The sequence below is a fragment of the Octodon degus genome, unplaced genomic scaffold (genome assembly GCF_000260255.1).
Source record: "Octodon degus isolate 3935 unplaced genomic scaffold, OctDeg1.0 scaffold00121, whole genome shotgun sequence".
NCBI lineage: Eukaryota > Metazoa > Chordata > Mammalia > Rodentia > Octodontidae > Octodon > Octodon degus.
Genome location: NW_004524697.1, coordinates 2,182,026 through 2,197,051, shown reverse-complemented (window position 1 = coordinate 2,197,051; position 15,026 = coordinate 2,182,026). Strand labels below are relative to the sequence as shown.

General features: G+C 37.3%; 1 protein-coding gene across 2 annotated transcripts in view; it reads right to left on the bottom strand.

Annotated features, from left to right (window-relative positions):
- The window catches only part of Glra3 (glycine receptor alpha 3), a 203,652-nt gene that overhangs the window by 46,976 nt on the left and 141,650 nt on the right, over window positions 1–15,026 (bottom strand). For both annotated transcript variants that reach the window (XM_004640224.3, XM_004640223.1), the window contains exon 5: window positions 11,222–11,304. In XM_004640224.3, coding sequence (XP_004640281.1) covers window positions 11,222–11,304 — 83 coding nt within the window. The remainder of the gene's footprint in view (window positions 1–11,221; window positions 11,305–15,026) is intronic.

Genomic DNA, 15,026 nt, shown 5'->3' with positions numbered 1-15,026 from the left:
TGTGGGCTGAGAATATATCTAAGCTCAAAATGAGTATGGAGATTTATAAATAAGTTATAAATGTGTGTTTAGTTTTAAAAGTAAAATGGAATTATATTTGTCTCAGCAACCTCAAAAATTATCCAAAGACAGAGATTTCTAGTGTGACCTAGTTTGCAAATTCTTATGTTCTTAATATGCAGGAGGAATTTCAAAAAAAGAAAAAAATGACTCACTCTTGGCACATGCTGACCATTGCTAGGAGAAATATTACTCAAGTAAATGTTATTGACCTGACAAGGAACAACTGCCATGTCAAAATACATTTAACTAAACCTTTTTTATTTATAATTTGGGCATTTAATTTGAATTCTTTTTCCATAACTCGTGCTGTTACATGTGGCTTCATTTAAGTTTTATGTCTACTGAATTAAATAATTTCATGTCCTCTTAATAATTATTCTGTCTCTTAAGCTTCTGGTAAACTGACCTGTGGCCGGCCATTATCTTACATTACTTGGCTTAAATTTCTTTTTGAAGATCTGAGACACCAATATATAATGCAGATTTAAATTTTCCATCTTTCTCTAGTGTTAAAGGTGAAAATACAGCTGATAACTCCTACATTTTCTTTTTGATAATCACCCAACAACTTTGTTCACATCTCTCAAGCCTTCCTGTGGTTGACAAAGGTTAAGTAACAGTTACAAAAATTCTTGTGAGAAATCTCAGTTAAGATCAGAAAACAACCTGATTGTGAGCCCATTTTAATGAGGAAAATATATTTCAGTTGGTTATATTTCTGCATTTGGAGAGATTATAAATAGATTCTGCCTATCACTTTATAATAAACTTCAGGTTGTGGGAAAATGTCTTCTACCCACTGCCAGCCCTCAAGGCTGAAGATTAAGACCTGCTCAAGCTTGTGAACTAATGAAGTCATTCTTTATAGGTCCCAAATGCTGACAAAGGCTCCAAAAGCCAGATCAATTTGCCAGTATCTAAAAGTGGATACAGGCGAACAGAGAGACATTCTTCTTGGGCTTCTGAGGTCTGATATTTCAACATTACTTACATACAAAATGAAAAGCCTAGAAAATCCTAGAGAAACCCTACATGCTAAGAAGAAGTCCCAGTGAGGATTCTGGATTTGGAAGCATGTGAAGAAATAGGATTAAAGTACTATTTTAAATACATTAATACATAATAATTATTAAATAGTATTAATAATGCTATTAAAGTTAAACTTGAACATGATTTGTTAGCTTATATATAAAGAAATGAAATCATACAATTTTGGTGCAATTACTTTTAAAGGTGAGATGTCCTTTATCATTGCAATGTATCTATTCAAGATTCAAAAGAAGATCATCAGCATGTTAATGGGTAGGTTTTAAACACCAAAATTCATATTTAGAATGATTTTTTTTTTCTGGATGGTTCAGGCTACCTTAAGAGCGGGTCTGGTAATGCAGGTGAATGTGGGAATCAAATCGTGGCATCCTGTGCCTCCGCAGCATCCTGCACCTGACTGCATTTGCATGAGCAGGCACTTAAACACTTGAGCTAATGGACAGACCCCATGAAACTATTTTTTTTTGTATTTATGACAGGGTATACAGGGTCTCACTGCATCTATTGGACTCATAGTGATCCTCCTGTTTACAGCCTCCCAAGCGCTGGGATTACAGGTGTGCACCACCATGCCCAGTATCAATCGCTGTCTCAGAGTGTGTCAGGGGTGGGGCCAGTACGGCAGGCCCAGGGATCAAACTCTTGGCCCCTGCATCTGCCTAAGCAGGTGCTTTAAATCACTGAGCTATTTGTCTGACCCAAAATTCATATTTAATATCATATATAGTGAAAGATAAAATGATTTGAGTTAGCAGTGACAGAAATCCAGAGGTTACCATTAATTATTATTGTATAGTTTATCATACAAATCAAACCACATTGCTTATTTTGTATGTACTAACACAGTCTGTATCTTTTTGCTTATTGGTATAACTTAACCAAAGCAGACTATTTCTGGAGGAAAGATAGCTAATAACTCACTTGGAGCCAAAAGTAAGTATAATATGTATAACTAAAATGTCAATGGTATTTGAATAAAAAGCTATCTAAATATTTAGACTCTGGATAATTCCATTTCATCTCCTCAAATAAGTTAAATTGCAAAATTGGTGATGTCTCTTTAAAATAGTTTTATAGGAGGCTTAAAATGTTATTGTAATAATTTAAGTTATTTAAGCTGGAATGGTTTTGAGTATCATATCTTTTAGATGGAAACACCACATTAAGAAAGCTCACTATTTGAAAGTCTAAAATTGTTCAACACAGATGAAGAAAAAGTTCAAAACTGCGCTCCATTTATTTATTTATTTATTATTTTTTCTATATTTTAGGGAAGGATCTGCAAGGTGTTCAGGGTCTCACTGCGTAGAACAGACTAGTAGTGATCTGTCTATTTACAACCTCCCAAGAGCTGGATTACAGGCACACTCCACCAGGCCCAGTCTCAATTGCTGTCTCAGCATGCCCTGGGAGTGGGGCCAGCAAGGCAGGCCCAGGGATGGAAGCCCAGCCCCTTTGCTTACTTGTAGGTACTTTAATCCTCTGAGCTATTTGACCAGCCTTCTATTTAAATTATGCTTCTATCCTGTTACACCTGTTAAAATGTAACATAGGTGCTGGGGAGATGGCTGGTGCTGAGGAGATGGCTCAGTAGAATAAGCACTTCCCTGGCAAGTGCAAGGACCTGAGTTCAATCCCCAGTTCCACAAAAAAAAGTAACATAATTTTATTAAATCATCAGTTGTATTGTATTTACATTTCCAGAATATTTTTATGTGTTCTAACTCATAAATTGATAATTATATGCTGATGTCACATAAATATGAAAACCCAATTCTGAACCAGGAGAGATTTTGCAACTGACAGATATATCATAAACATTTTTCATGGTGATTATGGAAGCAGTGAATGTAATTAGATTGAGAGTAGAAATGTAATCACAATTGACTATGTTGAATACATCCAAGGAAATTTATTTTCCCATTTTCAGTGTCCTAACTTCTCACTAATGTTCCATCATTTCCCAAATAGCTATAGTGTGAACATTTGTGAGGTCATTTATTTGACTTAGAAAAAACCATCATCGTTAGAAAATATTGTAAATTGTACTTATGTTTGTATAATACTTATGCATAAAAGCATTGCCAAAAGTCTCTCATATTTACGACTCACAAATTATGTTGTTTTAAGTCAACAATTCTTTGGTGTATATACACAATGGAGTACTACTCAGTTATAGAGGATGAATTTGAGTCATTTTTAGGAAAATGGATACACATTGAGACCATATGCTAAATGAAATATATCAGACACAGTTAAATATCTCATGAGAAAGCAAAAGTATTAATTATTTAAAGTGCAAAATGGAAGACATATGACATGAAATGGAAGAAATGGAAGGGATCTAGGGACACAGAGAGGTGGGGTGGGAGAAAAAGATACAAGGAATAAAATGAAGTATGTATACTACCAACTCCCATGATGAACGTATTTGTTATGAATTACAAGCATATATCCATCATTTTTTTAAAATACAATTTTACCAGGCCTGCATATGAATATTTCTGCCAAGTGCAGTCCCTAGATCTGCACCCAAGACTCAGAGAAATCAACAAATTTCTAGGGATTGGTCCTGAGAAGAAACAGGCCTCTTGGGTCTTGTTTTAGTTACTTTTTACACTTTGCTGGACAAATACCTGACACTCAAAATGAAGGAAGGAAAGGTTGATTTAGCTCACAGATACTGGAGGGATCAGTCCATATTCTGCTGGCTCCAAGGCAAACCACAGCAGTTCATGCAGCAGAAAACAATGAAGAGCAGAGGAGGAGCAGCAGCTGCAGCAGCGTCCATCAAGCCTCTCTCTTCCTTCTGCACTGACTGTGAAGACCAGTGCTCCACAGTGAAAATCGGAGCTCCTCCACAGTGGCGCCGGTCACAAAGATCAAGCTCCAAAAACTGAAACTTCTCCACAGAAGCAGGGCGTGGCAGCAGGAACTCCAGCAGGGTGGCAGGAAGCTTTTCTCTATTCCTGGGCCCTGCCCACCTGCAGGGCTAGACCCCCAAGCTGAGATCTGCCGAGCTGATTCAGCCAAGTTGACACAATGCATCAACTAACAGGCCTTCTGAGAAGAAATAGGCTCTAGGGACTGTTGAGATCTCATCAATCTGACAAGGCGTTCTTTCAATGTTGTAGAGACTTGCATATCTTTGAGGATGCAAGAGGGATGCTTGCCACACAGCAGTAGGGGTCAGTTGTAGGGGTCTGGAACATGCCTTCCTCACAAGAATTGGCAAAGGGTAAGCGGTCCAAGCCTTTGTCATTGTGATTTGCCTTTCCTGGTGCTGACTTCTTCAAAGACTTCTCAAGTGTACCTTACTTATGTATTACTACAACTCTTCCACCACACTCTGTGCCTTTTACTTTAAAAATAATTATCCCCAAACTTTTATTCATATAGTTTTATTCTTTTCATTTTCTATTTTAAGTGGCTTTACTTTTTATCATTATTATAGATAATTAATATTGTTTTCTTTACTGATTTGAGTTTCTTTTCCTCTAGATCCTCACTGTGGATCTTCCATGACTTCTAAAGGCCATCTTATTAATTTAACACGTCAGACCTTGGATCTGGTGTATTTAAATAATTTTTGGATTCTTAGAGTTGAGGTGACCTTTGCTTACATCTAATGTAGCTCACTTGTTTTACAAAAGAGACAGCTTATACAAGGAAAGCCAACATTTTGGCCCTAATCTTCTAAGGTCAGTTAAGACTCAGGACATATGAGAACTTGTACTGTAATGTCATGTACCTCGGTAGTGTACCAAATTTTCTGATCAAGAAGATTATGGGGCCAAAGAGGAAAGTGATCGATGACATAGAGTGTGCCTAACGAGAGTCACATGGGGAGAAGACACTCTCTCAGGCTTTCAGAGAGCACATTGGCCAAGCAATGGCTCATCCACATGGCTGCACTGACAAAGGTTCTACAATCTGAGGTACAGGATCTCAGGATAAATCCTGAGGGGATTTCACTGACCTTCTCAGACCCAAAAGCTACAACTCTTGTTGCACAGGTCCTGCTTTACCTTGGTCTTAACCATCCAGTAGAAAAGTATGAAGATGAAATATAGGAAGTAAAGCCATGCTGTTATATTGAGTTGTGGGGGACTCAGGTCAATAATTTCTGTCATTACCAGTTAAGCAGAAGACTCAATGCTATTATGGGCTACTGGACTCTTTTAGAATATTTTGCTGAGTTTACACACCTATAATATTCAGTAACGGAACTTAGAAAAAATGGGGTATACAGATGAATGTCCATTTTGTATCTGTGTATTCAAAGTGGTTAGGATAGATATATAGTTGCATTCTCTTAATGAATAGAATGATTTGTTCTAATGGTGTTTGTAAATAGGATCTCAAGTCCTCATCTTGTACAGCAATTAACCACTAAGAAGAATATATGCAGTGTGTTATTTGTTGAAACTGTACTTCCGATTTGATTTGAAACTGTCTCATTGCTATCAGTTTATCAATAAAATTTTGAAAAAAAAAAGAGACAGCTTAGCCTCTGAAAAGCAAACAGATTTACATAAATTATGTAGCTTCTTATGGAATGACTGGTGACATTTTGCTAAATTCTTTCTTTAATATAGTAGCTGTCAACACATGGCAATGTTTAAGGGTCTACAGTGATTTCACACTCGTGTATCACACAGAGCTGAAAGTAGAGCTATGGGGTGTACACAGGCTTGCAATGGGTATCTTCCCAGCTACTCTAGCAAACAGGGGTTTCCAGGCAGCCTCACCGATGGATCTTCAGATTACTCTGTAATGAATCTTCAGATTAATTATGATCAAAATGAGATCACATAAACTTCATTGTAAAAGACATGCCCATGATATTTACTGTATTGAACAAGGGAAAATCGAAAGGACTATCCTAATGTTCACAAGCTTTCCTAGTGAGAGTTAAGTGATACGCAAGAGAGAAAATGTAGTGAGTGTGATGTGACTGGCAAACCGAAAACATAAACTGCCACTTCAGAGAGTAATACGCACTGTGAAGGAAACGGCATGGGATGGAATGGGAGCAACATCGGTGCAGGGAACTGTGAAAAGACGGCCAGAAGTGGCCCAATGAAGGACGCGAGGGGTCTATGGACACATAGATCTGTAGGAGGCTCATTTTAGGCAGAGAGAAGAGCATAACTTTGTCTCTCTTTAGGATTACACTGGCCTTATTAGTGATAACAAAGTGTACTGTTGAGATAGACAAACATTATTTGCTGCTAAATAAGCCAAATAGAGCATCCAAAACAATTAAGAAATATTTTCTTAATGCATTGAGGCTCTGCCTTTCATTTTACTCACATTAAAATTGAAGATGCAAACAAGAAAAGGTCCATGGATTCTAGAAGTAAAAGAAAATAATAGCAACACTGGAGACAAGAAGAAAAATATTAACTCTCAATCTCCATTGTCTCTCTGAAGAAAAATAAAATTATAGGACATGAAGATATTTTGCATATTAGACTGGTAAAGCAATACAGAATCTTAGCTGGGTGATAAAGAACTGCAAAGTTATTAAAGGATTACCTGAGAATACATTCAATCACTAACAGGTAGATTTAGTGAGTTAGAAACAATGCTAAGCAATAAACACACACAGTTCTAGAATAAATTTGATCTGTGAGCAAGTAAAGCAGGAGGAGGCAGTGACCCCACTAGGATCACAAAGGAAAAGTCATGCCATGTGCCATACACCAGCGTAATAATATGTCATGATCTTGTTAGCATCTCTGCCAGAATAGGAAATACCAGCACAAGTAGTGCTTTCAGCAAGTACTTGATTAGTTCTACTGCTCTACTTAAGAGGAAGATTTCAAGATGATGGATGATCAACAATCACTGATGACTGTGTCAGTGATGACCTGCACATGAGAGATACAGCAACTGGGTTTTTTTTTTCAGTATTATAAAACAAGAATATCTGTAGTGCTTTATGGCTGAGTCTCCTAAAGGCTGCCCTTTGGGGAATGAGTAGCTGTATGCCGTCCAACTCCCTGGGTGAGTAATCAGGAGGAAGATGCATCATCAAAGTAGAATTATGGAATAAAACTATCAGGATGATATAGTACTTGGGAAAGAAATGAAGTACTTGAATTAAAATAAATAAATAATACAATAAAATTAAAATATTTTATTCAAGGGAACCAATTGGGCAACTATGGCAGGGGGCACAGAACTTGGATGAAGCACTGACCTGACTATATGTAGCCTGGGTAATGAATATTTTCCAACTGCCTATAAACTCTGACCACAATAGCTACAGGATGATAGGTACTGCCACTAAGAGCGGACAGGCCTCGCTTACTGATCTTAGTTTGGGCCAATTTTAATATACATAAAGGGTTGGGAAACAGGCAAGAAAGTAACTCTAGTCTTCCCATAAGAGAAAGCAGTTCAAAGTGCTGGACATGCTTAACTTGTAGACTAATTTTAAAATACCAGAGTTACTATATATATAATTTTAGAATTTGTCAGATAAGTTTAACGATGACTGACGCTTGTGCAATAAGTTTGCACGCTATTAAATCACAACTCCCTCTGTCCACTTTAGAGCTGCGCAATCTTGGAAATGTTTAATCTCTAAGCCTTATTTGGTGATTGGGAATAGAAACAAAACCTATTCCATTACATTGTGGGTAGGACTAAATCAAGTAATATGGCTAATAAATATAAATCTATTGGGGTATCCTTTATACAATTGGCAACTCTATCATATATTTATTATATTGTCATACAGTTAAAATATCTGATAATTAGAAAAAATAAACCTACAAAGATGCAGACAGATTAGAACATAGTGAGCATTGGTTTTATGTAGGATGAAATATTCACATATTTTACGTGAATTTATAAGTACCTAATTCAGCAGAGAATAGTTTTGTGATGACAACTGCTTTTTTCCTACCGAAACTGCAGTGACAGGGATTTAAGTAACAAATACTTAGAAAATGATAACCATCTGTATCTCAGGCGAAGCAACGAAAAGCACAGCATTATTTTGAACAATACCAAAACATTTAAGTTATGAAAGAGTTTGGATAACAGAAGAGAATATTAGGAAATAAGTGTGAAAACTCATCACCAAGCCTGTCTTTTGCCTTAGTTAGGCTTAGCATAAATTTCAGAGTATCTGCTCTGTGTAATGTCAAGCCTGATTTTGAAACACAGTTGGAAAAGTAAATAATAAAAATTTTCCATTACCTTTACTATTTATTTTCCAAAAGCCCCACAAAAATATCTTCTGTCTTTAACTATTTCTATGCAAATTCATGAAACTATATTTCAAATTTTTTTAAAAGACTTATTGTTATTTTGTGTGTGTGTGTGTGTGTGTGTGTGTGTGTGTGTGTGTAACTGGGGATTAAAATCAGGCCCTTGCTCTTGCCAGGCAAGTGCTTATTCTACTGAGCTATCTCCCAGGCCCTCCTTATTGGTATTTTTTGAAAGATTATCCTATAAAGTCTTTCAGCCCACATTTGGGGGATAATTTTAGGGATTTAAGACATGGGTTATGGAAGATAGTGTAATAGTATTTATTTACTGAGTTGAAGTTTTTCTTTTAAATCTAAAATAATCAAACTTTCTCTAAATTTTACATATTGGTGATATTTTCATTTTATTATGCATCTATCTATTATCTATCGTCTTTTGATGTGAACTACAGAAGTATATCCTTTATGGAGTGATCATAATTTATGTGTCCCGTGTTACATTTGACTCAATCTTATGCCTGTAGAAGATTATCTAACAAAAAATGTTCCAGCTTAAGAAAGTCCACATGTCTACTGCAATGAAGAAAAAATTGTTAATTTAGAAATATTCTTTAAGCTGTAAAAGTAAAGCTGAAAATTGAATACTGAATTTTTTTCTCATCTCTCTTGCTGTGTATAGGTTTGTAAATTCCTCTGGGGGCATCATGTAGGTGGCAATGTAGGTGTGTTTTGTTCACTTATATCATAGTTATTTCTTCTTTGTCAACGTACATGATTTATGAATGCATCTACAAATAAAACCTGGGAAGTAATGCAAGTTTGTCTTTTGGAATAAACCTTATATTCTATTTCATAAAGTTAAAAAGCATCATGCAGCAGAATCTGAAGTTCAGTAAACTGATATAGCCATCTTGAATAGAAACTTTAGTAATTGTGTAATGGTTTACTGTTAATTACAAATGTCATTCTCTCATTATCATTTATCCCAAGCAACAGCTATACACCAAAATTGGGGTTCAAATGTAAAACATTTAGTGAAAAACAAGGCTTCATAATTTCACAGGAATTTCCTGAATCTTCCTTTGAGGTTTATGACACAATTAATGGTTGTCAACATTCCCATAAGGTAACAGCCGTTCAGTCTGTGAGTGCCTTTAGAATCCATTTATATTAACCTTTTTGTAATTTCTACTTTCCATATTATTCCGCTTTGTCTCTGCTTCTATTCTTTTTTCTAGAGTATTACAAAAGCTTCTTGAATAACCATAATTTATTGTTAATCAAGAGCCACAGCAATGACCAATTCTGACGTGCCTTATCTCTTGAACAGTTCATCTTGGCCTCCTGAATGGCGCTCAGCTGACTGGCTCCGTAATTAGCACACACCAGTAGACTACTTTGGGTGCTTTTCGTTTTGGTTTTGATTTTCTCTACAGACTAGTATTGCTGCCAAAATACCCAACCACCCTATCCTCAAACTGCCTTTCTTCATGGTACAAACTCTGTACTGGTGGGGATCTTTCCTTTCTTTCCCCCTTTATTGTTACATAGCTCTTCCAGTTTTACTTTCCTCTCATTTACTTAACTACTTTATTCATGTCTCTATTGAATATTTAAGAGATACCTATAAAGACGAAGCCTCTGCATTTTACAAGCTGGGATTATGTCAGAGAAATAGCTGTTTCTAGTCCTTCAGGAAAACCCTAGCGGATGGGGATGGTGGAGCGGGTCCTGCTCCCCCACGAGGCAGGCCCGCCATCTAGCGACAGCTCCCCGCACTGCAGAGTTGTCTCAGCCCTGGTGACCACCTCTTCAGATTTACTCACAAAGATGTTGAACAGATTTTTAAATATTTCTTATACAGTGCTCCAGAAAGACCTATTTTATATCTGCCGCATTTTCATGGAATTAAACAACAACTCATTAGTTCAGGGTTGATTTTATGTTTATGTTTTGGAGAAATTAATGCATCTGAAAGTTTCATTTGCAAGAAAAAAAATCAGTGATATGTATGGATTTATTCTCTAAGGCATGTAGAGGAGCGCTGGAAGGACTGGGTAGCTCTCTTAGGAAGTGTGAAAGATGTGTGTTCGGGATGACATAGTGTCCTCAGCAGAGTGATAGTGAAAATCATAAAAATTAGCGAGTGGCAGAATCATACCAGGAGTCGGAGGATATCTCATCATCAGCTCTATGGCTTGGACCACATCAAGCCATTCTGCTTGGCCATTCTCACACCTCACTATGAATGTAAGAAAGTAGACATAAAGGCCAGGCTGTTGTGACTTGGGGGAAGAGCCGGACGCTGCGCTGTGTCAGAGCCAATGAACAGGGGGCGAAGGCTCCGGGGGCTGTGACGCCCTTGTCTGTGCCCGGGGCGTCGCTCAGCAGCAGCAGTCACGGGGTTTCTGATCACCCATTGCAAAGACACAAGGGAGGATTTCCAGAAGAGCTCCATAATGGCGAGCGGTAGGGAGCGTTGGACGCTACGGGGAGAATTTTTAGAGGACTGAAAAGCTATGTATCTTTTACTGTAGTATTCCTTAAAATTTAAGCATTCACTATATATTTTTATTGCCTAGTATACAGTTGCTTGACCTAGAGCAGGGACTCAAGAAATAAATGGTAGTTTTCATAAATTATCACTGTCCTTTAAGTCTTGATGATGTGCATAGAGAAATATATTTCATTTCACATTTAAAAACTATTATTTCTAGTTTCTCAACATTTTTACAGTACATGTGTTGATATCACTACCTTAAGAACTCATTAAAAGAGTACATGCCTATTTAATAAATGTGAGCCAAAAATGTAAAATAAAGTCATAAATTCTTTTATTTATTATACCTTAAAGAATTTAGAAAAAGTAAGTGCATACTTACAACTTTCTAATTGCATTATACAAGTTTGTACATCCATTGGAAAATTCTTAAGATCCATTGGGCAGGAAAGTGTTAGCGTTAATCTGAAAGAATTCAGAATAAATACTTTATAAAGAAAATTTATAACATCATATTAATGCTCAATATTTAAAGAAAACAATGTTTCTTTGGTAGTAACTAAAATCTATTCAGATGAAATTTTTCTTTGATGTATATATGATTAAGCAGGGACCAAGGAGATAGCTCAGTGGCACAAGTGACTGGCTAGAAAGTACAAGGTCCTGAGTTCAATTCCCTGTACCAAAAAAAAAAAAAAAAGCAAAGCAAAGAAAAAGATACGATTAAATAACTACACCATTATACATATATTTAGGGGTATTTTTGGGAGGGGTAGATAGAGACCACTGTTTATTTATACGTCTGATTACTTAATTTAATTTTAAGTTTCATTAGATGGGACTGTGGAAGTCAAAGAAGAGTTCAGTTTAAGAAAAGTGAAAAAGACTTTTAGGGTAGTTTCTATAAAATTAACAACAAATATGAAGAGATGCATTTTCTTCTAAGTCACATAAACAGAATGTTTAAGAGGAAGGTGTGGAAGAGGAATTAGATTTCTAAATATAGGACAGCAGGGTGCAGAGAAGCAATCCTATATGACGACTTTCAGTCATTTTTCTAAATGACTGAAGAGGTTGTTAGTGAATACCCAGCAGTGTTTACTGGAGCGAACATGGAGAACCTGAAAATTTAGTCAACAGAGCCCAGTTCTCTGCTATAAGGGCAGGAATTTCACTAGGTCTCATCAGGGTATGGAAATAAACCCTCTAGTGTCCGTGATATAATTGCATACTAATCAAACACACCTCTGAATTTGCTCATATGCAATATTGGATTTGTACACTGTGGACCAACTGAGGAAAGGTCAGACAAGGCTTGGCGGAGAAGCTGTGTAACAGAATAACATACATCTCTCTGAAGGGCAACTGGAGCCTGTGTGGCATTGGCTGTGGTGTTTGAGAGATGCTGGGCTACTTCATATTAGCCAGGATTACAAGTGCAGCATCATCCACCATCAGGACAGCTGTGAGGGGTCTATGAGCCGTTTCTACTTCTAACTTTGGGAAACTGATGCTTTCCCCAGGCCATCTTAATAGTACAGCCTCAACCACACATCAGATGAACAGGAGAGCTGGCACAACCTCCAACTAAACACTTCTGTAGCCTAGACAGTGACATAGTAACACTGGAAAACTTTAAAACTGCAGCCCTCTCTGGATTGACTGCAGGGTATCTGCGCTCTTCTTTAAATGCCCCTCTTCCTCAAGTGTCAGAGTTATCTTTATTACAGCGGAGATCCCATTTTGTCCCAGGGCACAAGGGATACTAAGGAAGACATCATTCTTTATTACATACAGCCCCTTAATCATGGTAGAAATTGTATGCACCCTACTAAAGTTCTTCATTATATTTTCTACCAAATCTGGCACCAACAGTCCAGCTTGTGAACCTCTTTCCAATGCTGCTTGTTCCCATCAGATCCTAACTCAGGATGGAGCTTCTTCATGGCAATGCCAGCCACATTCACACCATTCCACACAGGGGCACCAGAATCTCCACTTCCCTGAGGATCCAGCCATGGCAGCTCAGTGGGTGCACGCCTAGCCTCCTCTATCAGGTAGTGGAAGCAGGCTGAATCCAGGTTGCAACTACTTCCAAAATACAGTTCTTGGGAAAGCCGCTTATCTTCCAAACCATTAGGCCAAGATGTCCACTGGGGTGGACTCAACAAGCAACTTGTAGTTGGGACTGTACTTTATAACATTAAGAATGATGAACTTGAAGATGTTCACGTTATGCTGCACCAAATTAAGATGGCTCTCTCCCTCTTTACTGTTGTGCCCCAGGGGTTGTAATAACCAGCTTAGATTTTGTGGTTATATTATAATCTTTGCCAGATACAACTTTTGATATTCTAAGATGCAGGTTGCTGTGTTGCAGATCCACCATCTCTGCCTTTAACTTGTCTTCCATGACGTCAACAAGAACAAGTTCATCTGCCAAGTCCTTCATTAAGATACTGGTGACACAGGCCATGCCAAAGCACCAACAACTGTGATTTTATTCTTTGGCACTTGTTCCTCCTTAAGGAGATTCACAATCAGCTGATCCTTGAGAATGGCTGTCTTGGACTTAAAACCAAAGGAACCGAGAGTGTACATGGGGTGGGCATCGGGACGTGCGCTTCTCAGGTCCAGACTCGGAGGCAGAAGCTCCGGCACTAGAGATACTTAGAAATGTGTATGAAGTGTTTTACTAAAATGTGTTGAGTAGAGTGGAGAAAAGAGGCAAAATGAGAGAGAGAGAGAGAGAGAGAGAGAGAGAGAGAGAGAGAGGCAGAGGGAGAAGCAGAGCGAGAGGGGGAGAAAGAGAGGGAGAGACACTAGATCCAACATTCTCTAACTGAATTTCTTTTCTGAGAAGCCTTTAATACTTTCATTGAAAGCACTCACACTTAATTCAGTGTATTAGTAAGTACCCTGGACAGATTAGTTTTCCTAAAGTTTGTGATCTCAGGCATGGTAATCCCTATCTGTAAAATTACGTTAATAACGGTACTCCCTGCAGAGTTGCTAGAAGTAATGCATGCACTGATATATGTTAGATAAACGCTTGACACACTGGAAACACTTAATCAATATTAGTTACTAATGATTAGTAGTGTATTCAGAAGCTCCTAGACTGACTCCATTTCCTTTCTCCCAAATTCTAAAGTTTTGGCAAAAGAAGAATGAATTACATCATAACTAAGAGCCTTTTAAGCTTTAAGAAAAAATAACCACCACTTCTACTAAATATAACTGCATTCTTCAAAATGGCATTTTTATGTTAAGCATAGACATAAAGTTATAGTGGTGTGCATTCTACAGTAACTATCTTGGTGACTTAGGTCTCATTGACATAGTTAGAGAGACATAAACAGGCAGATATAAAGAGCTGTTGAATTTTAAGGAGTCCTTGGAGGATCATTTGGTAACTCATTTGAGTCAGAGTCTGTGACACAAATATTTCATAGAGTTCCATGTTTAAATTCTGTTTTCTGCCTGGCTCACCCAGGTTAAGTCATCCTTTTCAGCAACTGTGTCTATTTACAAAGTTCTATTAAAAAAGTAACAGTAAGATTAGGTGGACACTATGTTCTCTGCCTCACAAAGGATTTATTAGAGGAATATGTACACAGGTATTATGAAATGTTCTCACAGTTTTCCAAATAGTCAAGGCTTTCAGCCAGTCAGTTTTAAACACTGGCTCCTCTGACCTTTTGTATGAAAGCAAATAGAATTCTCAGAATCTTTTCCACATTCTCACCATGCATGTGATGTCAAATTCATACCCTGGCTAAGTTTCTGGCATAAAATGAGAACCATTATGTAATTCTTAAAAAAATAGCACTTGAAAGGAATTATTTGACAAAGAATAACAAGGTCTGTAGACTCTTGTCATAAATTGTATCTGGAAAAATACTCTTATTTATTGACTTTTCTTTTTTGAAGACATCATACAATTGCTTCTTTAATAGAATATGAGTTGAAATACATGTCAACTTTGTGAGCATGATAATTAATTTCTTCATAAAACATTGTATATAATTAAAGATGTGCTTTGACTACATCAAAATCTAAATCAAGAGACAATTACTCATACCCTACTGTTCTGGAAGCGCATGTTTTCTTGTGAAAGAAGGACACTAAGTTCTTCTGAGATAAGACACATAAGCAGGACGTGGCGCTTATTTTCCCCTGAGAAG